This window comes from Bolinopsis microptera, chromosome 13 (assembly GCF_026151205.1).
Source record: "Bolinopsis microptera isolate Bmic1 chromosome 13, MBARI_Bmic_1.0, whole genome shotgun sequence".
NCBI classification, from domain to species: Eukaryota; Metazoa; Ctenophora; class Tentaculata; order Lobata; family Bolinopsidae; genus Bolinopsis; species Bolinopsis microptera.
In genome coordinates, this window is record NC_087084.1 from 6,667,870 (window position 1) to 6,693,114 (window position 25,245).

A 25,245-nucleotide genomic window follows, 5' to 3' on the forward strand; every position below is an offset into this window, starting at 1 on the left:
TCTTGTCATTGACTCTTCTTCATCCGCACTACTGATCTCTGTACTACTATCTGAGTCGTATCCTGTGCTACTTTTTGTATCAGTTTCCTCTTCTCTTCGTTGATGAATGTATGGTCTTTCCTTCAAGTTCTCATCTTCCTTTTTGTATTTTTTATTTCCTCCCTCCGTACCATTCGTCTCTAAGTTACTCTCTGAATCAGTGCTTGAATTTGGTTCGCACCCTTCCACTCCCATTACCATCTGTCTTTCTCTTTTCCCCACTTTACACTTTACCGTTTACATTCTGAGCTATAGACCTCCAATCGATATGTCCTCCAATCTTGTTTCCTATTTATGCTTTCATGTATCCTTGTGTCTTCTTACAATGTCTCAATGTGTCTCCTTTCAATGTCTTCTTTCAGTGTCTTTCAATGTCTCCCCATATCTCTAGTATTTCCACCGCAATATCTCCAAGATTATCCATATGTCTTCTTCCAATATGTCTGCGTGTCTCCTTCCAATTTCTCAAGGTGTCTCCCTTAAATCTCTCCGTATCTATACTTCCAATTTCTTTACGTGTCTCCTCCGATGTCTCCTCGTTTCTCCCAACAAAGTCTTCTAATATCTCCTCGTATCTCCTTCAAATGTTTCTCCTTCGATATTTACCCTGGAATGATATTTAATGCTCTGTCACCACTCACCACATTCTACACGTTATTTCATCACTCACCATGTTTAAATAATGTTTTCACTATTTACCACTTGTATATTTTCCACCACAATATTTCCAATATCATCCATATCTCTCCTTACTATGTCTCCATGTGTCTCCTTCCACGTGTTTCACTCCACGTGTCTCCTTGTTTCTCCTACCAATGTCTCCTTCCAATGTCTCCTTATATCTCCTTCAAATGCTTCTAATGCCTCCTTCCATGTTCCCTCCAATGATACATGCGTCCTTTCCAGTCTCTCTCCAATTTATCTCCAATACGTCCACCCATACTTCCTCCAACCAGTCTCCAACCCATCCCTCCAGATGTCCTCCGATCATATTTCTCATTCCAATATGACCCCCACCACATTCTAATAATATTTCCACTAGTTACCACTAGTACTACCACTGCACTCCTAATGCATCTATGCCTTTCCCTCCAACATCACTCCTCAACACGTTCCAACAGCTGGTTCCAATAATAATTCTGCTATTTATCTCCACCACCATATTCCAATAATAATTCCTCTAGTCACCTCTATTATCGCCACCACCATGTCTCCAATAATAATTCCAATAATAATTCCAATAATAATTCCACTATTATCACCTCTCGCCACGTTTCACTAGCATTTCCACTAGTAAAGTAGTAAAAACCACTATTAGTAACTACCACTATTAATGCCACCGCCATGTTTACAGATGGATTTATATGTAAAACAATCAAAACAAGCAAACTAAACGCGCAAACAACCGCTACCTCGTTTAATAGAGGAAACTGAATACTTTATAAAACTCGCAAACTATAACTGAACATTTAACAATAGCCCCTCTATAGGGAATTTATACCATGGCTCAGCTCCAGATGTTCTTATTATAGTAAACAACCGCTCAGACGTAACATAGTATGACATTTCAACTAATATGATTGTTTCCAGTGGACACCAACATATCCACAGCTTTCTATCTCGCCCTAACTCCATACTATACAAAATTTACACTCACTTAATACAATACTCACCTGTCCGTTCCATTTCTCAGCCCCGCATTTCTCGGCTTTTACTCTAATTGACAAACCAGTGTTTCACACAGTCACTCCATGACTTAATTTCCAAAATCACAGTGTTTCACACAGTCACTCCATGACTTAATATTCAAAATTGCCGTGTCTCACACAGTCACCTGATGACTTAATTTCCAAAATCGCCGTCGGATTATCTTTTTCATATATTCGGCCTGTCAATTCATCACACTCTTCACAGAAAAGTAGTCCTAGTTTCTTTCATCATAGAAAATACCATTCCCCTCAAAATTTAGATCTCACTCAAAACGTACCACGTTTTCAAACTTATACACAGCTTTAATTCGATACAAGTGACGTCACATCTCTCTAAATAACCTCCCTCTCCCTTTCCAGTGCTAGCAGCACCCGGGTCTCATTTATATAAATTACATCTCTCCCCCAATCCTTGAAATGTTGGTCGCAATTTCGCCAGCCCACTCCAAACTCCCCCTCTCGCTCTCTTCCATAATATAAAATATGTAGCGCTACAAAAAGAAAACAAGTCTGACACACAACAGAACGATTCAGCAGGCAGCCACTCCTACTGAGGCTCTGGTGGCTGAAAGTATGTCAAGTCTGCCGTCTTAAAACTTAAAATCAGAAACAGTAAACCATGAACTGCTCACGTACCCCCTCGATAATAATTATAACATTCTCTCGATAAAATCTCTCAACGGACTGATATTTATTCCTCAAAATATCCCCTCTGCTCCTCCTAACCTATGCCCCTCCGGTACCTAACCTTCCTTCCCTTACATGATGAAAGAAACCCAAAAATTGCATTTAAACTCCACACTTAACCGTGTCTTCATTTACTGCTCTTGCACTGAACTAATCGATGACCCTAATCTGACTGGCAACACTGTTACAACGTAACGTAACTCTACTCCTCACACCGGTCAATTCACATTCGAATGATAAGCAATCTCTCCCTTACCTCAATTAAAATACAAATAATCTATCCTATAATAAAGTAGGATCCTACCGTTCGCGCCATTGTAAGCAGTCACCATCTGCTCCAGATTCGTAGATTATTTGTATCAATTTAAGGTACGAACAACGAAAACAAGAGTAATAACGATGGTTACAAGATATTAAACTATAAAACAATACAATGAATAATTCGACAAACTCCTGCTTTAACTCCTAGTTCACCAGACTTATATTGCCCAAAATCGCCCACCGATCTAATGATCTTATCCTACCATAACATATCACATCATGAAATACAATCACTATACACATACTATAGCCAGACATACTATTATATTATATAAAGTCGGCCGTCAATACTTGTCTATATTCACGCTGAAACTCCTAGCTTAAATCCGCCATGACCCATGCCATTATGTCTACTATCAATCCCTCTCTAGGCCAACCAGAACTCAACCAGAGTTACAGGTTCCGACCACCAACTATCCTTCGATAGGACAAACCACCAACTCTCTCTCTCCCAGTTCAGGCTCCCTTACAGTCCGGCATCAATGACACTCCATCGAATCGGGAAAACTCAATCTCCTTCTCGACCGTCCGTCCGACCTTATATATTCCTCGACCAGCCCTGTATGTGCCGCACCAAAATACGGCCCGCCTATGCTGTATGCTCCGAAAACTCATTATTCTCTATTAAATGCATTCTAATCTATAGCACGCACTGTCTTGTCAACAAGTCTGCCTGATTTTCTCGTGCTCCCTGGTGCTTATTCAACCAACATCGAACTACAGGCCGTCTAATTTTATCTATGATTATCATTAATTCCCTACCAGTATTTTCAGCCACTACCCTCATCACACTTCCGTCGTGTTCTTGCCATAAGCCTTTACATGCTCGTTGCACAATGATTATTTCGGCCGCTACTAATGATAACTCCGCATTCTCTTAAGTAATCGGTTAATATTATAAATCTATATAATTTAACTTAATAATGATACTTCCAGAAAAATTGACTCAAAATATCCACTGCGTACACTAATACAGTACTACTTGGTCTAATACAGTACTACTTGGTCTAGTACTTGGTCTAATACAGTACTACTTGGTCTAATACCTTAATACAGTACTACTTGGTCTAGTACTTGGTCTAATACAGTACTACTTGGTCTAATACAGTACTACTTGGTCTAATACAGTACTACTTGGTCTAGTACTTGGTCTAATACAGTACTACTTGGTCTAGTACTTGGTCTAATACAGTACTACTTGGTCTAGTACTTGGTCTAATACAGAACTACTTGGTCTAGTACTTGGTCTAATACAGTACTACTTGGTCTAGTACTTGGTCTAATACAGAACTACTTGGTCTAGTACTTGGTCTAATACAGTACTACTTGGTCTAGTACAGTACTACTTGGTCTAGTACAGTACTACTTGGTCTAATACAGTGCTACTTGGTCTAGTACTTGGTCTACTAATAATTGGTCTAGTGATTGTTAGTACTTGTACTTGGTCTAAGACTTGGTCTAGTGGTTGTTAGTACTTGATCTACTACTTTATGTAGTATATTGTGTATTATCAATAAGTTACTCACTGTAGAGTGTGTAGTCATGGGACGTAGCTCAATGTCACCAGGTGTCACGGAGAACATCTTCTGAAATATAGAACTTTGTCACCACATTGTCACCTCATTGGCACCACATTGTCACCACATTGTCACCACATTATCACCAGTACCACATTGTCACCACTTATCAATTTAATAATATTGTGGTTTTATATTAATTATACGAATATAAACCCCGATCTCATAACTAACATAGTCATAATCTAACATAAATCCCTTGGATATCAATAATCCAATTACATAGTGTGTCCTCAACAGCTTACATACATTCTTCAGCTTCAGCTACAAATGACAAACCATACTGTAACTGAAGAGTCTTATTGTATCAAAATTGAAATACTGTGTAAATTTGATTTAAATTTAAATTCTAATAAGGGGTCGTTCACATATTATTACGTAGTCAGCCGAGGGGGGAGGGGTTTCTTCCCAAATGATTACGGTTGATTATGGGGGGGGGGGGGGTGGGGGGGGGTTGGCTGTTGATTACGCTGATTACCCTCTAGAATAATAACAATTTGACAATATTTTAATTCAAATTCCACTCAATTTCACTCTGATAAGTGATAGTGATACAATTTAGGAATGGATCGGGTATCTGGCTGCTAAAGTAAGTAGTTTGGAAGGTGCTTGGCCGGATATCATAACAATGATCTCGGCTCATAATGATCAGGATCTGCATGAAACGTAGAGAAAAGTGTTTTCAAAGTGAAAAAAGTCGAAAGGGGGGGGGGGGGGGGGGGATCAGGCCATGATTACGTAATTTTGCTGTCGTCAGTCCATACATAACATCACGTGACGTCATAACATCACGCGACTTCATTGTTCGGGTTTTGTGCTTTTTAAAGGAATACATATAATATTATATAATGTTGACACTCATCATTAATAATTGCTGAATAATTAAATTCTGTGTAACGAAGATTTCATTTTCCAGCTTCGGCTTAAAGTTAAGGCCACAGGGGCCACTAGGGGGGGGGGGGGGGGGGGGGGGTCCGAGGTCAATTTTGAGATTTTGAGATATGTTGTAGAGCTCGATCTAAATTTTTAAATGCTTTTGTCCTTACCGAAAACAAAGTTTCCTATTTGAAGATATCTCGCGTTGAATTTTGAGGTTTACCTGTAATTCTATTGTAAATGAAAAATGTATATGAAATTGTGTTCAAAATCTATCTTCTTTTTCAGTTTATGACTTAGAACCTTGTAACTTGGCAACAATGTTCTTCAAGGTATTTTGAGTTTTTGCTATGTAACGATTTATGATATCTTGCTCCAAAGCTGAGATATGAGGTTAACCATGAGTGCGGTTTACAAAATTTAAAACGGTTAACCTCATAAAAAGAGTTAGGAGCAAAATTACAACAATCGTTACATAACAAACTTTTAAATTCATGTCAGGAACATAAGTTCCAAATTTGAGGTGAAATGGATAAAAGCTCTAGGAGAAGATAGGTTTTTGAGGTGGTAAATAAATTGTTCAGGAGAGTCAAAAGACTGATTCTGAGAAAATATGTTAACCTCAATTTTCCAACAAATAAAGGACATATAATAGTTCTGTTCACATTGGATGGCCAATTGATACCCATTGATAAGTTTAACTTGTGATGAGAGCAACAAAATGTTAAGAACTGGTTATTTGTGAGGTTAACTGATTAAAAACTAAAAAGGCAATAGTTAACCTCAATTTTACGAAAAACTAGGCGCTCTGGGGGGCTAAGGGTGTTGTGCAATCGTCAGATAGTACGTGGTCTGCCAACTGGCAAAAAACGTTTTTTCGACCTCGGACCCACCCCTGTGGCCTTAAAGCTGTGTCCAACCGATTGTGTTTGACCATTTTATTTCTGACAACTTAAAAGCTCAACAAGAATTGCGCCCGTTGTTTCGTTTTGGCAGACGCTAGATTTCCATTTCACATTTGCTATACATTTAAGTATAAGCTCCAATCAGCTCACTTCAATCTTCATGATAATAATATTGATAAATTATGCATCAAATACGGGAAACACTTGAAATTCAGTTCAATTGCCGTAGAACTTAACTTGTATCTGTAATTCAAGAAATTATCAGCAAAGGTAAAACTATACTCGTGTACACATCAATACACTACGCGTGCCACGTACAAATTGGGCGTATTACCTGATAGTAATATTATACATTACATGCATCGTATACATTAAAACACAGCCGCGCATTCATAGATCACAGGCTATCTATACATCACATCTCCGCAAGCAATCCTCGCGCGCGCGCGACTTTTTCGTTGCATGGTAACGGACGAAATGACACCATATTCAGACCCGCCTAACGCGATCTCCAAAATCCACGTTTTTCTGCCAAAACCTCCATTCGTAACCTTTCACTATTGCCTTTTTTCAAAAGGGTGAAAAGGAAAAAAATCTATCATGCCCCACACAAACCGTTTTTAACGTCCTACGTACACTAAAAACCCGATTCACCGTACAGTTTGCGGGAAAAGAAAATAGTAAATTGGGGTTTTACTGTAAGTGGTTTCGAGAAAAAAGAAATCGTCAGGTTCCTGTTCAGAGCGTGACGTCATGGTCGATATTGCGAAATCCTTATTAGAGGCCATTATATTTCTACTGCATGGGGTTGACTATTAAGTTTCTATAAAGGAGGTGGTTGGCAGAGCCACCTGTATTTAATTGCTACCTATTCACAAACTTTATAATGTCATTTTATTTAAATATCACTATGATTTTAGCTAATCTAAGCGGAAGAAGGACAAACATGCCTGTGCTCGATGTTTGGCTTCAACACACACCAATGATGCTGAGAATTCAAGAACACATAATGCGGCTGCTTATGATTGTCCTGTGTTGGTAAGAGAAACTAAACGTATTGCTGCTAACACTGACTTTATTTCAAAAAACGTAATGTGAAATTAGGTGCTAATCGACAGAAATCACAGCTTTCTATTGGTTGTTTCAACGCAAGGTCTCTATGCAACAAAACTTGTGGCGTACTAGAAATGCTTAAGGATAACTCGATCTCTATCTGTTGTATCACGGAAACTTGGCTTAAATCTAATGATCGGGCAAAGTTTGCCGAAATTCGTTATTTTGGGTTTGATATTATCAGTGCCCCTCGAAGAGGTAGGGGAGGTGGTGTTGGTTTTCTCTTCAACCCCAAAGTTATTTCGCCTGTACGCAATGATGTTACTAAATATTCATCTTTTGAAGTACTTGAATGTGTCATTAAAACTGCTGGTGAGGTTATCAGGCTATGTGTAGTTTATCGCAGCACTCAGGCCAAAACAAAATATGATGAAACAAAAATATCTAAGTTTATGGATGACTTTGATGGATACCTGGACAATCTTCTGCTTAAAACTGGATCTCCAATTATTTGTGGTGACTTTAATTTCCATGTTGAAGACCTAAACAATAATGTTGCCCAGAACTTTATTGCCCTTTGTGAGAGCAAAGGCTTCCTTCAGCATGTCGACTCTCCTACTCACATCTCTGGCGGGACACTGGACTTGTTATTTACTCTAGGCTGTGTAAGTGACTCATTGTCTGGAACAGATATGATGGTAGAGACAAGCACTGGAACCAGCTCTGATCACTATCTAGTAAGTTGTCAGATCCCAGTCTCATTCGATTTTCATAAAGCTCGTACATATGAAGAAAAAGATGTCAGAGAGCTAAGCAAAATTGACATCGATAAGTTCAGGGAAGATCTGTTTTGTTCAGAGCTTAACCTTTCTGAATATCAATCCTTGGACGAGGCTGTGAACCTTTATCAAAATGTCCTTGAACAGGTGCTGGACAAACATGCCCCACTTATTACGAAACGATTTACTGCTGAAAAGTCTGATTTTTGGGATGAAAAATGTCAAATTGCTGTCAGAGAGAGAGGAGAAGAGCAAAACGAAAAGCCAAAAAGTATCCAGAGAATGATGAGTTTAAAACTACTCACTTTGAAAAGTGTGTTGACGCAGAAATCACCATCAATCGAGCTAGAGATAGCTACTATGATAAACAGCTCAGTTCTTGCAAAGGAGACTCGAAAGGGACCTACAAAGTCATAAATAAACTTTTAGATAAAGAATATGGCTCCAACAAACTGCCAAATGGTGAAGATATCGAAGTGGCTGAAAAACTCAAGACTTTCTTCGACAAAAAAGTAAAAACCATTTACTCTAATATCGAGAAGGAAATTCAAAACACTTCCCTTAACGGTCAAGGTACCAAAAACTCTACTTCGATAGAGAATACAAAGTGTAGACTTGATCAGTTTAAGGAAGTCTCATTATCAGAACTTGAAACATTAATTAAGAGTCTTCCCAATAAATCAAGCGTACTCGATGTCATACCAATGTGGCTCTTCAAGAACTGCTTACCCGAGCTTCTCCCAATCATCCATATTACATCGTGAATGAATCACTAAGAGTTGGAAAGTTTCCATCTGCCCTAAAAGAAGCATCTATAAGGCCTGGACTCAAGAAACCTACATTAGATGTTGATGAGCTGAAAAACTATCGACCGATTAGCAATCTAACCTATCTGTCAAAAATACTAGAAAAAGTAGTTCATTGCCAATTAAATGAATATGCTGATGTCAACAACCTATTTTCCCCATATCAATCAGGCTATAGAAAATTCCATAGTTGTGAAACTGCAGTTACAAAGATACATAATGATATTCTAATGATGATTGATAGCAAATCGAATGTTGTGCTTCTACTCTTAGATCTATCAGCTGCTTTCGACACCATAAACCATAATCTCCTTCTTACGAAACTCAAGAATGCGTATGGTATTACAGAACTAGCACTCAGCTGGTTACAATGTTACCTTAATAATCGCACATTCAAGGTTAAAGTTAAAAAAGCCACATCTTCTGAATGCTATCTGGATATTGGTGTACCTCAAGGATCCATTTTAGGACCACTACTGTTCATATTGTATACCAGAGATCTTGAGGAAATTGTCACAAAATATGGTTTCTCGATACATTTGTATGCAGATGACACACAGGTGTACTTTGCTTTCGATGTTCACAGTTCTAATCCTGATTTAACAGCTGTGAAAAATTGCTTTCTGGAGATAAAGCAATGGATGACAGTTAACTTCCTAAAACTGAATGATGAAAAAACAGAGTTCATTGATATAGGACCATATGTCAGCCCAATCCAGACAATGGATTTAGGAGACCTCTCAATCTGTCCTGTTAGCAAGGCCAAGAACCTGGGATTCCTTTTCGATCACCAAATGAATCTGGACTCTCAAATAAATGCTGTGTCCAAAGTATGTTATTTGAATCAAAGGGACTTATCAAGAATCGGTTCAAAGCTTTCCCATGAACTAAAAGTTCAGTTAGTTCACTCCAATATTCTCTGTTTCATAGACTACTGCAACTCAGTCTATTATGGTATAACAGAAAAGAATCTCCATAAGCTACAAAAGATACAGAACAATGCTGCTAGATTTATCTTTGGTCTTTATGGAAAAAAGATACGTGAACCTATCATGCCTTACCTCAAAAAGCTCCACTTTCTACCTGTTCGGTTCAGAATCAAGTTCAAAATATCACTTCTGGTCTTCAAGTGTCTTAATAACATAGCCCCTCAGTACTTACAAGGACACATCAATCTAAGGGAAGTACGAAGACAAAGTTCCAGACTAGATGATGACTTTTATTTGTTGAAAGTTCCTCCTGCTCCTCATTTCAGACGAACGGATGCTGCATTTATGTTTTGTGGACCAAAAATTTGGAATGAACTACCCTACTCAGTGAGATCATTATCATCTGTAGAATGTTTTAAAAATGCGCTAAAGACGTTTTATTTCCACCTAGCTTTTGATAACATTTCTAATATTTGTCCATAAAGTCTGAACTGATATGAAAGTGCATAATTTTGGGAACTTCATACAAATATTTGTTCATAAAATCTGATCTGATAAAAAGTCCATAATCTTGGTATTTCAACACTAAGTCTCGCTTGAATGACTTAAATGTACATCTTTGTTGGGTATATTTTAATGTCGAAGCGTGTAATAAATGTTAGAATTTATTTATTATTTATAATCTACAAGCACTTAACTGGGGACCCCGGCTATAATGTTCATAATCATGTAATAAAGAATACAAATTCGGCGGAATGGCAGGCTGAGCGTGGCCCAGTGAACAAGCACCTGCTCAAATTGCCTTTTAAATTCAATCCAGTGGCGTAACGAAAGGCCCTGCTGACCCCGCTGTGCAGGGGGGCGCCGTCTTAGGGGGGCGCCAAATCGTCGTTTGAATGTGGGACAATTTCGAAAACTTAACTAAAGTACTAGCAAAACTGCGCGTTTTGCTCTAGATACACACTTTTTTAGAGATTTTACCGGCGTATTCTTTAAAATCACCTAATTTGTTCAATTTTAGGGAGGGGCACCAAAAGGGGAGGGGGCGCCAACAGGGGGGCGCTTTTTTCGGCAGGGGGGCGCAAACAGGCAACGTTACGCCACTGATTCGATCATTAAATCGATTCAATGATTTTGTCTCCTAACAGCAGAATAGGCATTAGTGCCATAATATATTTGATTTTGCCATCACAAATATACATGTACTAATACAGTAACAAGTAGTATATTTCGTAAAATCTCGCTTAATTACCCTCTCTATACGTAGCAAATTATTTGCAGCTGACACACATGGTAATGAACACAACTGCCTCAGATTTTTAATCTTTGACAATAAAAAGCGTAATTTTTCTTTGCCAATTGTACTGTGCATGACTACTTGTGGTAAGCCAGTTTCTGTGCAATTCGAAATTGCATCGATTAATATTTTATTTTTGTTATTTTTTATTTAGGGGTCGTTCACATATTACGTAATCAGCGGAGGGGGAGGGGTGGATCTTGATTACAGTTGATTACGGAGGGGGGAGGCCCACATCCAGAAAGTTAAAAATATCCTCGCAGATACAAATTTTCTGTTTTCTGTGTGCCATTCCCTCGTTTTTTAATCAAGTGGTTACTGGCTAGCTCTTTTGTTATTACAGCTACCTCGAGATCTTATCTAGGGCACTACTACATTAGTATTAGAATATTAGAACTGTAATTCTAGAACTTTAAATTAAGATGACTTGGCCGAATGGCAGGGTTCGAGATTCGACTCTAAAACGCTCAGTTTAGGAGTGATTAGTAGATAACTATTGCATAATATGCGATTCAAACTCCAACTAGACACGGATCATGCTTAATCAAAGTGTTCCTCGACTTGAACTTAAGTCTTGTAACCTACTGGAGTTTGGGCCACTGAATCGAATACGACCTGATATTAATTTTAAGATAAAGATTTTTATTCTTTGGTTTTTCAATTGTGCTACGAATCCGAGTTTGAGTTGATAACACTGAATTTCCTGTTTGACTCTCAAAGAGAGGAACCAAGGCTTAGGTTCCTCTTTTTGGCTCTGAGATCCAACTTTAAGATCGGACTTCGGAGATCCTCGCGTCGGAGATCTTGTTAGTACGTAACATCAGTACCGGAGATCAGACTTTTTTGCACTCGATATTGGACATATAAATCTAAATATATATTCGAAACAGCACGGGATGTAACCAAGGTTACTTTAGATAATATATACCAGCTTTCGGGGTTACAGTAAAACAACTTTTTTTTTAAAGTAAAACAAAATTTTATTTTATACCCACAATCAATTCATATTTAGTTTAAATATTTAAATTCAAAATAACCATTTCACAGAAGTGGTTTTATTATAATAAAATAATTTGTGATATGTGTACAAGTGATAAATTAATAAATTAATTTACACTCAAAAATGTACAAAAATACACAATTTTTACTTAGCAACACTGGTTCAGCGCGCGGCTGATCGAAAAAGTTTGGTTTACATTGGTTTAATTAATTATTACAACAACTACAGTGTACAGCGTACATGAAAAGATAACTTACTGAATTGTTTAATACTAAATACATATTAAGTCAGACGTTGTTCGATGAATTAGTCACGAAAATGTTCAAATTCTGTAGGAGGGTAAAGGACACAATTGCTAGTAATGCTTCTTTGTGCCCGCACAAGACCCCAAATGCAGGCAGAGCATCCTAAATCCTCATACTATCCTCACGTTGACCATCTATGTCCAGCCTCTCAATAAAAAAACAGCTATTAGGCTCGAGATCCGTCCCTTATCCTGTAGTGTCCCGTAAGTAAGAGATCATTCAGATTTTGATCATTTAGACCCCCTCTTAAATCAAAAATTTCTTCGCAGATTATCTACCGATCTGCTATGTTTCTGGATGTGGGAGGGGGGGGGGGGGGGTAAAAATTGCTAAAATATTGATTACGTAATATGCTAGAATATGTGAACGACCCCTAATGAAACACCACCAGAGCGGGGGTATCACAGAGTTGTGACGTAATAATGGTAATAATGTCGTCCTCATCACATTTACAGTGAACTTAATGAGACTAATGTTTGACGGGTAGTAGCTCCGTGTAGACGTGTAGTGACAAGTGATTCAGTGAGTGTAGATTTGTGTGTAGAATGTAGTATTGTAGTGTGCACACTGTAGCGTGTACAACAACTGATCGGATATCAGTGTATCGGTGATTATAGAATTAAACTTTTGTCTGTAGGATTTCATAGAACATTTAAACAAATGAAACACAGGTTTGATATAAACCTCCTCCAGTGATACAGTGGAAGATGTTAGAAATGTATGTGGCACAAGTTGCCCAGTGTAATGAAGCGTTAGTTAGATGTTATCGCAATCTACAACCCTTATCTCATAACGTGTTCCTGCTAGTTATAAGTTGTGAAGTTCAGATTCTATGTATAGTATAGATAATAATCTACATTACTTGTAATGATGACTCAGCTGAGATGCATTAAGATTAAGCTAACTGTAAAGCACACTAGCTTAGCACAGACCATATTGCATACAGTCAATAAATCTGTAGTAGAGTAGATACTTTCGATTCAGTTTAGAAAATTAACACAACATTTGTTTAACAAGATCGTCATGATATGACGCAGAGTAACAAGCTTAAACCAGTTACACACTTAATTCACGCCAGTAATTTCCCATGTAACTAATATAACGTTAGAAGAAAGAGTGATAGAGCCAGGTTGTTTGCAGTGTGGTTTCTAAGATCATGTTTCAGAACACTACTACTACTAGGGCAGTAGAACACAATAAACTATTAATATAGGTCAGGGACTCAGGTACTGACTGTTTTTAATGAAATACTGCTAATCTGGTGAGCTCTGGTTACAGCAAGTAAAGTTGTAGGGTAGGATGAGAAGCTTTAGTTATATATAAATGCATTAGATGTACAATGTACACGATCAATTATTGGTCAATTATTGATCAATTATTGGTCATACAATATTGTGATTTAAATGTGATATTCCCTCTAAACATCCATCGTGAAACAGGCCTATGTGCTGCGGCTTACTATAAACGAATTACAAAACATTTCCTTGTGTTTCCAAGGACACAGTTAATTAGTTAATAACAAGTACAAATAAAGACAGTGCACCTGTACCTGTGAGCTGTACCCCTCATCTGTACCCCTCATCTGTGAGCTGTACCCCTCATCTGTACCCCTCACCTGTGAGCTGTACCCCTCATCTGTACCCCTCATCTGTGAGCTGTACCCCTCATCTGTACCCCTCACCTGTACCTGTGAGCTGTACCCCTCATCTGTACCCCTCACCTGTACCTGTGAGCTGTACCCCTCATCTGTACCCCTCACCTGTACCTGTGAGCTGTACCCCTCATCTGTACCCCTCACCTGTACCTGTGAGCTGTACCCCTCATCTGTACCCCTCACCTGTACCTGTGAGCTGTACCCCTCATCTGACTGTCTTGTAGGGTTCCTTTTATCAAATAACACTACTTCTCCTCCCTTATCTGCAGAGTCTAATGAACCGTTCCGTACCCACGTACTGCCGTAATCCTCTCCAACCTGGTCATAATGTTATATATAACATAATGTTATATATAATAATATATATATTATTATACTTAAAATAATACATATATGTAACACAATATTAAATATATTATTATATTTATAACACAATGTTATAAACTTATAACATAATGAGGGATGTTGTCACATTGAAACGTTGAATAATTCCTTTCCTAATAAAGAGCCTTTTCCTTGTCGCATCAAAGGGGATCAATAGAAATTTACCCAAGATAACATTTCAACTATGCGACTCATAAATAATATTCCAATCCGGATTTTACATATTAGGAGGGATGTTATAAACTATGTAATAAATGTTATTAAAACTTATAACATGATAATAATGTTTGTTAACTAGGAGTTTCTAAAATTTCAATTAGGGTTGCTGAGATTACGTGGTCTCAAAAAAATGTTTTTAAAATTTAAACAATGAAGCGTTTATTATATAATATATAATCAGATAATTGACGAAATCGCTAAATAATTATGATAATTAATTAAAATAACTCACCGCACTATTTGACATGGCACTATCGTCCAGTGCAGTAACAGTGGTAGTAGAACTGTTAAGAGTCGTGTTGTTACTACCAGCACCTGACTGGTACAGATTACTAACGGAGTGTTGGTCGTGTAGTGATCGCGGGTTGTTATTCCTCTGTTTTACCTCCGAGTGGTTACCTGTTAGATAATTCTTTGTTATCAGATATCACAATTAATTATTACCATTAATTATTATTACTAGCAGGAACCCGTCTAACCCTAAAGTGACAACACTTGGAGGTCCAAATTTTGGGCACTAAAATTATTATTCCTTGGCCAATTTTTTATTTTTTCATGCTGATTTGAAGCCCATCAACGCATTTGAACCAGTCAAAAAAGTTGAGGTTGTATATCTTTTACGGTTTTTGCGGAAAGTCGCGCTAAAGTTGATGCCGTGGTGTCAGTAAAATGGTGCGGATATATATTATATATCGTCTCGCTTTATATATAGTAAGATAGTAAGATCAACTTAATCTTTCGATGATGGTTGTTAAGCTACCAGACATAACAAGTAGACAATGAAAAGAGGGACTTTAATTATATCTAATATTTATGTTATTAGAACTATCCTAATGGGTCCTGATGCTTCTTGCAGTTATACTGTGTCTATTATTAAATTAATTATTTATCAATTCCCAGCAAAACTTACCGGCTGGCCGTGTTACTAGAGGTGGTCGTTTTTTAATAGCACACGTGTCAGCGCGCGTGACGTCATGTTCACTGATCGCACGCGTGAATTACAATCTGGAGTCATGGCAACAACATTATTTTGCAAAGTTAAAAAGCTGCGATTTTTTATTTGGCTCAAAATCATACTTTTCAGGATAATTCAAAATCTACGTTGTCCCAAATTGTGCTCCTGGGGAGCTAACTTTAGTTTTACGAGATGGACATTTTGTTGAAAACCAGAACTTTCTATCTCTTTTACCTCCGAAGTTAGGCCCCTAACGGTAATATAAGGTTTTCTGGGTTATTGTTAAGTTAATTATTACTATTATTAATCACTATTGATTATACAACAGTCCCTTCAGGACTAAACAAGTAAACAGGGCGCTTGCTGTGTTTTAGTTCCTCCTTTACTTCAACAGACGGGAAGTACGTCATGGATCTCAATTTAATGTTACAGAACGATCGTTTAAATGCTCTTAATGAGATTCCAAGCCTTAGTTTTAAATACACGCTGTATAGATGTTCTGGTAAACCGCTACAGTCCGTCTTTTGAACTTTTGAAGTTTTCAATGTAGATTTATAACAATAACAGTTAGCTGAAATTCACTTTAAATGAAGAAGAATCGTAAAAATGGTTGCTCTATATTTTGCATCTTTGACTAATTTGTTCAGGACCTGGCGAAAACTATAACCGGCAAGTAATAGGAATTTTAATTCAAATGCCATTTGCGGGGATGTGTTTTAAGATTTGTCTATGTTTCACTCGTGAGCTTGCTTTTAGATTAGACGGAGGGGGATTTGGAATAGACAATATCTTTTGATTTCCAATCACTTTTCAATATCAACTTAGCTAAAATATTTTTTAGATTATGGAGCTATGAAACTTGCAACATTACTGATTCTGTTGAAACTTGGTACTCCACAGAGTACTACACCATTAATCACAAGTAAATACAAATCAAAAGCTTGGTCCGAAGTTCCAACTTCAATTATCCAAGGTAATTATATCACTTATATTATTACGTATACAAATTAAAATCGACTACTACATCAGTTTAAAGACAGTAATTTTTGTTTTGGGTAATTAATGGAATTACGTTAGCTTAGGGGGGGGGATCATGTTATTTTTTGTCCGTTTTTGTCCGTTTTTGTCCGTTAATTTTTGTCCGTTTTGAAAATATAGCTGCCAAACGGACAAAAACGGACAAAAACGGACAAAAACGGACAAAAATTGTAACTTTTGATTTAAATTTTCTCCACAATTTGTAACAGGCTATCTGCAGAAATGGGTAGCCCGGTTAATGACCATGGTCCTTTCTCAAACTTTTAATCTTCAATTAGGCACAAAGAATAGTCTACACATTTTTTAATAACATAAAAAGGGATGAAAAGTTTTATTACTGGAGAGTAAAACTTTCTTAAACACAAAGATTCTTGAGCACATTTTGAGTCAGACTCAAATGCGCTTAAAAACATTTTAGTATATAACAATAAATTATGTTAACAATAACACCAACAATAATTATAAATTGAACAAATTATTGAGAGATGAAAGAGAGGAAAAGGAGGAGGGGGGACTGAGGAGGGGGACTGAGGAGGGAGAGGAGGGGGGCTGAGGAGGAGTGAGACTGAGAAGGAGAACTGAGGAGGAGGAATGAATAGGAGGAGGAGAAGAAGGACTCAAGAGGAGGAGGACCCAAGAGGAGGAGGACCCAGGAAAAGGCCCCATGAGGAGGACTGGGGAGGAGGAGGACCGATGAGGACTGATGAGGACTGATAAAGAGGACTAAGGACGAGGAGGAGGAGGAGGAGGAGTAGGAGAAGGAGTGAGCAGTGAGGAGGAGGACTGATGAGGAGAAGGAGGTGTATGATCTGAGGAGGATGAGGAGGAGAAAGGAGATAAAGGATGAGGATAAGGAGGACTGAGGAGGAGGACTGGTGAAGAGGAGTGATGAGGAGGAGGACTGAGAAGGGGAGGACTTAGGAGGACTGAGGAGGGGAGGACTTAGGAGGAAGAGGAGGATTGAGCAGGAGGAGGACTGAGGAGTAGAAGGAGGAAGAAGACTGAGGAGGATCAGGAGGACCCAGGAAGAGGAGGAAGAGGAGGAGGACTGAGGAGGAGAAGGAGGACCCAAGAGGAGGAACCAGGAAGAAGAGGAGGAGGAGGACTGAGAAGGAGGAGTGAGACTGAGAAGGAGAACTGAGGAGGAGGAATGAATAGGAGGAGGAGGAGAAGAAGGACTCAAGAGGAGGACTGAGGAGGGGAGGACTTAGGAGGAAGAGGAGGATTGAGCAGGAGGAGGACTGAGGAGTAGAAGGAGGAAGAAGACTGAGGAGGATCAGGAGGACCCAGGAAGAGGAGGAAGAGGAGGAGGACTGAGGAGGAGAAGGAGGACCCAAGAGGAGGAACCAGGAAGAAGAGGAGGAGGAGGACTGAGAAGGAGGAGTGAGACTGAGAAGGAGAACTGAGGAGGAGGAATGAATAGGAGGAGGAGGAGAAGAAGGACTCAAGAGGAGGACTGAGGAGGAGGAGGACTAATGAGAAGGATGAGGAGGAGGACCCAAGAGGAGGAGGACCCAAGAGGAGGAGGACCCAGGAGGAGGACCCAGGAAAAGGCACCAAAAGGAGGACTGATGAGGAGGATGAGGATGAGGAGGAGGGTGACTGGGGGAGGACTGAGGAGGAGGGTGACTGGGGGAGGACTGAGGAATATGAGGAAGACTGAGGAAGAGGAGAAGGACTGAGGAGGAGAAGGACTGAGGAGGATGACTGAGGAGGAGGAGGACTGAGGAGGAGGAGGAGGACTGAATAGGAGGAGGAGGGGGACTGGGGGAGGACTGAGGAGGAGGAGTACTGACGAAAAGGATGAGGAGGAGGACTGAAGAGAAGGACTGAGGACTGAGGAGGAAGAGGAGGAGGATGAAGAGGAGGAGGAGGACCCAGGAGGAGGAGGACTGAGGAGGATGATGAAGACTGCAGAGGAGGAGGACTGAGGAGGACTGAGGAGGACTGAGGAGGATGGCTGAGGAGGATGGCTGAGGAGGAGGAGGAGGAGAAGGTGGAAGAGGAGGAGGAGGAGGAGGAGGAGGAGGAGGAGGAGGAGGAGGAGGAGGAGGAGGAGGAGGAGGAGGAGGAGGAGGAGGAGGAGGAGGAGGAGGAGGAGGAGGAGGAGGAGGAGGAGGAGGAGGAGGAGGAGGAGGAGGAGGAGGAGGAGGAGGAGGAGGAGGAGGAGGAGGAGGAGGAGGAGGAGGAGGAGGAGGAGGAGGAGGAGGAGGAGGAGGAGGAGGAGGAGGAGGAGGAGGAGGAGGAGGAGGAGGAGGAGGAGGAGGAGGAGGAGGAGGAGGAGGAGGAAGCATCTAAATGTTATTTCAATTTTTGTTATTTTTTGTCCGTTTTTGTCCGTTTTTGTCCGTTTTTGTCCGCTTTATTTTTTGTCCGTTTTGAAAATATAGCTGCCAAACGGACAAAAACGGACAAAAAAACATGAGCCCCCCCCCCCCCCCCCCCCCTAGCTTATTTAGTGTCACTCTTGAAAAAACTTTGCAGAATCGTGCAGTTTTACAGAAGACGGAGGGTTTTTGAAACAGGTATGTTTGAGAGCGAGGTATCACAGGCTCTATAAGTGTCACAACACAGAGGAGTATTATTGGACGGAAAAATGGCAAAGAGTGTCAGCTTTATGTTCAGATGATCCGCACTATTATCAGGCCTGCACTGGTCACCTCACTACAGCAGATAATATGGGGATAACAAAGGGCAACATTCTTTGTGGAAGATTTATGTGTAAGACTAAATTTGGTAGAATCCGGAACACATTAGAACATGAATCTTTAATTTGCAACGGACGATCTGACTGTGTCAATACAGAACTAGATGAAGTGGGATGCAGCGAAATAATAACTTTGCCGAGTGGGTACAAGATAGCGTCCAACAAAATCTGTAATGATGTGTGTGATACAGACAACTGTGAAGATGAGGCTACATGTAACGGATACAGTTACGGTATGTATTGTGACATTCCATCTATAGCAGGAATAGTAAAGTACATACGACCAATTTTTATATGTAATGGATTTCAGAACTGTGTTAACGGAGAGGACGAAGCTAACTGTACCGTAACTAATGAAACACAGTACACTTGTGAACATTCCAGAACTAAAGTTACAGTACCAGTACACAACTTTACAAGATGTACACGTCTTAAAGTGTCAGACATATACTTAAACCTTAGGTACTGCAGTGATGCTTCAACTCAAACAAACTGTTCAGATCCCGCCAGAGTAGGGGTATGGTGTCTTGTTGACGGATACTTGTCCTCTGTATCAAAATATATGATCTGCTTGGGTAGAAAGGCAATTTGTGATGATAATTTTGAAAACCAGTGCCCACAACTCCCTAGTCAGTGTACTGTTCACAGGCACTTAATGTGTGATGGTCAACCAGACTGCTATGATAAAAGTGATGAAACTGGTCTTTTGTGCAACAAAATGACACTGGAAAAGTGTGAAAGACGCGGCGGTCAGAAAAGGGAACTCCCAATACCTAAAGCTTGGTTAAGAGACGGGTTTAAGGACTGTTTGAATGAAATCGACGAAGATGACAGATGGCCCATTTATTGTCGATTTGTTACCAGCAACGAGAAGTGTGAAAATGTGTTCCTTTGTCTATGGGGTGACCCTGGATATGTGGAATTTAGTAAACTATGTGATGGAGTTGAAACATGCGGATATGAAAATAAGATCTGCTCTGAGTCCCGCAAACAACCGAAACTGTCCACAGCCGTTTTATCAACTGACAAAAGCATGAAAAAGCATTTATCATACTGCATAAAGGGGATAAAAAACACTCAAAACTTCAAAAATCATTGCTTCACTATCAGCACGTTTAGATTTTCAAATGAAAACGTTTACGGAGGAACCAACACAACGGTTATCATGCCAAACATTCTTCAAAATTGTGACCACATGTTTGGAGAACAATATTTGTACACTAGTTGTGCAGACAAGTGTTTCAGTTCCTCTTGTCCACTGAGAAATATCCCTAGATATGAGGCTTGTCCAGGACAATATCGTGATAGAATAGCAACGATAGCCAATAACGAATACCTAACATTTGTCAGAAAATCCAATGGAAATATTTATACGAACAAGTATTTTGTCTGTGACAACAATATCACTTGCATTGATTATTCCCAAGTATGCAATCTCATCGATAATTGCGGGGATGGCTCGGATGAGGACAGCTGCACAAATAATTTTAAGTGTGACGGTAGCTACATACCGGTGACAAAGAAATGTGACGGATCATTTGACTGCCTGGATTTAACGGACGAATGTAATAGCCAGTGTTCAAGACAGATTCTAGAAGGGAATGCTCTCAAATGTTCATCGTGGGTTATAGGATTTCTAGCCGTCCTGGCAAATCTTATCATCCTGTCCAAAAATACTGGAACTTTGAAGAACTGTAAAACCACAGTAGCTCTGTTCAATAAGTTCCTCATCATGATGATATCTTTTGGAGACCTTTTAGTTGGTATCTACTTATTCGTCATATCAGTTTATGATGGTGTAATCTTCAAGGAACAATATTGTACTCAGCAGATTGGTTGGATTACAAGCATCCACTGTTCAATTATTGGTGTTCTTAGCACCATAGGATCTCAAGTCTCGCTTTTTGCTATGTGTGCACTGAGCCTCACCCGAATTCATGGAATACAAAATTCTATGAGAATTCCGGGAGAAGTTACCTTAATAAAATCACTCCAAGTTGCAGGAGGTGTTTTTATGATGACGTTGGCTTCCATTATCATTGCTGTTATCCCAATTATCTCCAAATTTGGGGATTTATTCGTCAATGGAGTAAAATATGCAGAAGAGCTAAAAATATTTATTGGAACAATGAACAAGCAGACGCTATTTGCCGTCTTTCAAGGATACTTTGGTAGAATGAAGGAAACAACACTAAGTTGGCATATGATCAACAAAATGATGTCCGAGATGTATTCTCACGATAACAGGTATGAAGATTACACAAAAAACATACAAAAGGTAGATTTCTATGGAAATGATGGAGTCTGCCTCTTCAAATATTTTGTCAAAGAAAATGATCCACAGAGGCACTTGGTATGGGCAATTCTTGCCCTGAACTTTGTTTGCTTCTTTTTCATTACAGCTTCATACCTAATCATTGGCATCATATCTCACAAATCTTCTAAAAGTTTGACTCAGTCAGGAGGGAACCGACAGATAACTCAACGCAATAGAAAAATGAACTTAAGAATCACCATCATCATCACTACAGATTTCCTTTGCTGGGTGCCCTTCATAGTGATCTGTGTCCTACATTCCCTTGATGTCCTAGATGCAACACCCTGGTATGGCCTGTTTTCCATGATTATTCTACCCATCAACTCAGTCATAAACCCACTAATCTATGATGACACTGTAACAAACCTTATTAGTGTACCTATCCAAAGACTCGGAACCCTAATCACTGGTTCAAGAATTTACCGAGAGTTAAGTCTAAGATTTCAACGATTATCAACAGCTAACACTATTGAGCTGGATTGTGTAGCAGTGCAAGACGGAGAACTTCCAGGCACAGCAGAGATGACTGGAGTACAAGACAACAAAGAAATGATTACCCAACTCTGAGACGAACAAGGGAGCTATGACGAGAGAGACAAAGCTGCATAACAATGACTAAGTTAGATGATTTATCTCGTAAAAAAGATAATCTAATATATGCTGGATAAGCAGATGGGAGTTGAAAGAAGAAGCAGACAGAATTATTTAGGAGAGTCAATAAAACAGGACTACGTTTTCAAAGTGATGATTATCATATGTAAATTTAATGGAAGAGTGGATTGCTTTTAAGGCCCATCCAAACTTTTAATTCGGTTTGGGCGTGCTTATACCGTAAAAAATTAAGACCAGCACTGTAAAATATAGAAAATAGAGTATTTAGAAAGGTATTTTATTTTTATGATCAATTCATGATAATATAGACAAAAGGTTGAATGAATTAGGATTATTTTCATGGCTATAAAGTATATTTGACGCTGATATTATATTATTATGATCTCGATTCGATTACTTATCTTTACAAACATTTACTTATAATGAGTGATTATTATTTATTATCCCATTTTAAATTATAAGTGGTTAAGGTAATAACTTATTCAAATTATCACAAAAATTCCCACAATTTCTTTTATAACTTTTTGGAAAACCATTGATCGAAATGCTGATTTTGAATAAGGTATTACTAGACACTAGTATCGTTATTATTTTTGCTGATTATTGCGTACACTATTTATGTTTTAAAGATACAAACTTTTAAAAGAGGCATTTAACAATTATAAAACCAAATTTAAAAGAAGAAAAAAAGGGAAAACAACAAAGGAGAAAAAAAACTCATCGGATGATGAGGTTTTTTTTTCAGACGTCTGAAATAACGGACAATTTATGAATCTAAATTAAAGTGTTGATCATTATAATGCTATCTTATTTTAAAATAATGAGAACATTTATTGAATTATTGAATTATGCTGATATCTTAGTATTTAGAACATTAATCAAAGATACGACTTTTAAGTGTTTTTATAATAATACTAGAATGGCCGTGGTCAAAAGGAGAAAACTAATAGTATTCTTTGATAGTCACTCTTTATCTCATTAAAAAAAAACTCACACAAATATCGCATCATTTCATCAATGATGAGATTACAACGAATATAAACAGTTGAGATGATTTATCTTGTAAAATCAGAAATATTGACTTGAAGAATATGCTGCACAAGAAAATGAAATATGAAAGGAGGATTTTACTGTAAATTGTACTGTAATCTCTCAATATTATATTGACAATGAGTTCAATTTTTTAAATACATTCAATTTAAGGAATCTCTATCATAAACAGGATTAAACAGGATTAAACAGGATTAAACATAGATTTGTCAATGAGAGCCCTAACACTCAAGTCTTTACTATAATACATCAATAGAGAAATAAATAAATAGTGCACTGCAAGAATGTTTTTAAATTAAAATTTAAAAATCATTGAAATTTAACTTCGTCACATCTTTATCGAAAGAGAAACAGGTGCGAAAATAATAATTTAACTGCCAATCATCCAAATTCCCATTCGAACATGTTCCATAAAGATATTATATGATGATATGAATTAGTAACCGAATTTCAACAGTTCGTTGTCATAATAAAATGAAGCTCAACTTGGCCGTCACGTATCCTCGGGGGAGTTCTGTTGAGGTGTAGCGGGGAAGTTCCACTTACAGCTGCTGGCCTTCAGCGGATCCTTCTAGTGACTTCCTTCTTCGGGAAACGCCTGTTATTTGCTCTCACCAGGAACCTCGCTGTCTCTGTGAATAGCCCCTCTAAGTTAGCGAAAAGACAGGTTTTGGCTCTCTGACTAAAGCGATGTCGGTCACGATCTTCATACAGATAGCAGGTCCGGAGGACGTGTACCTCATCTTCGATGATGGGGTCCGGGTCGGAGAATGGCAAATGAAATTTTGATCACGTCCACGTCCCTGTCCTCTGTTGAGCAAGCTTTTTGTATCCGAGGTACGTTCTGATTTCTTTTGTGGGTTCCATGACGTCCAGTCTCAATATTGAAATTGTGTGAGCATGATCTGAATTGTGCCAGCTTTTTGGATTCAACGTATGATTTCCAACCAAATTATTGAGATTCATGTGATTAATAAGTCCTTACCAGATTCGGAAGCCATAGGTTTGTGCAAATAAACATTAAAATTCGAACCAATTATCAACGCTGGAAACCTTTTACTCCTTCTATCCTTTCTTTCCATAATATGCTAATAGTTTAGAATAATGAATATGTCGTATATCCGAAATATTTCGTTTAATTAAAGAGGTCGTTTCAATCGTCAAGATCACAACTACAGAGGAGAAGTAAAACGTACACCTTGTTAGTTATAGACTATGTGACTCCTAAACAGCGCCCCCCCCCCCCCCCCCCCCCCCCCCCCCAACTACTTAACTACCTTTTCATAGCATAATATGTGCACTTAAATTATATTATCTTAATACGATCAAGAAAGGAATTGTATTTAATTATGTTGAGTCTTAAGGTTGAACTTGGCAAGAAGTTTGATGTATTAATTGCAAGAATACGTCATGTTCAGCAAAGATAATTATTTCTTTTAAAGCTACAATCTGATGCATGTCAACTTGTGGTAACGTTATGCACATCGCTCATTATTATTGTCTCTGTCTCTGATAACACTTTTCTAGAATAACAGTCACATACTAACACACACATTACTACTAAATAATACGTAAAATAATAAAAATAATTGACTTTAACTTTAACCTCATTTAGCCTGATTAAGATATAAAAGGGTTCTGTAAAATTAAATATTATGGATACGTTTACTTTTTTATATATATTCAATATTTAAAGGTCTATTGGCGTATTAAGATTGAACAACTTAAAGCAGTGTGCCAGATTGATCTAAACTGCCTATCTATATTGTAGATGTATCAGTATGGCAGGAATACAGTGTTTTCTAAATTGATTGTTAGAATTATAATTATAATTACATAATTATAATTAAATTTTGTAATCAAATTTAAACATTTTAAGGTGTTAGTGGCGAGTACTGCTTCCGGGTAGAGCTTCTCAATCGAATTGTGATGATAAAACAGTCAAAACATTTCAGCACTAGAAGATAAACTCCTTTTTAATCCCAAGAAACTAAATTTAGTGCTGTCACGTTCAATGTATATATAT

General features: G+C 38.5%; 3 protein-coding genes across 7 annotated transcripts in view; 1 reads left to right on the plus strand and 2 right to left on the minus strand.

Annotated features, from left to right (window-relative positions):
• The window catches only part of LOC134824943 (chromosome-associated kinesin KIF4A-like), a 92,297-nt gene that overhangs the window by 15,188 nt on the left and 51,864 nt on the right, over positions 1-25,245 (plus strand). The gene's annotated exons all lie outside the window — the stretch shown is intronic.
• Positions 1-25,245, minus strand: part of LOC134824948 (uncharacterized) — a 36,793-nt gene that overhangs the window by 9,196 nt on the left and 2,352 nt on the right. For 2 of the 5 annotated variants that reach the window (XM_063836969.1, XM_063836964.1), the window contains exons 6-8: positions 14,773-14,939; positions 14,127-14,255; positions 4,283-4,342 (exon numbers count right to left, since the gene is read on the minus strand). In XM_063836969.1, coding sequence (XP_063693039.1) covers positions 4,283-4,342; positions 14,127-14,255; positions 14,773-14,939 — 356 coding nt within the window. Of the gene's footprint in view, positions 1-4,282; positions 4,343-14,120; positions 14,256-14,772; positions 14,940-25,245 lie in introns of all 5 variants that reach the window. The other 3 variants (XM_063836968.1, XM_063836965.1, XM_063836967.1) reach the window with 2 other exon arrangements.
• The window catches only part of LOC134824953 (uncharacterized), a 79,500-nt gene continuing 55,239 nt past the window's right edge, over positions 985-25,245 (minus strand). Inside the window, exon 5 of the mRNA XM_063836980.1 lies at positions 985-996. The gene's annotated coding sequence lies outside the window, so the exon portion shown is untranslated. The remainder of the gene's footprint in view (positions 997-25,245) is intronic.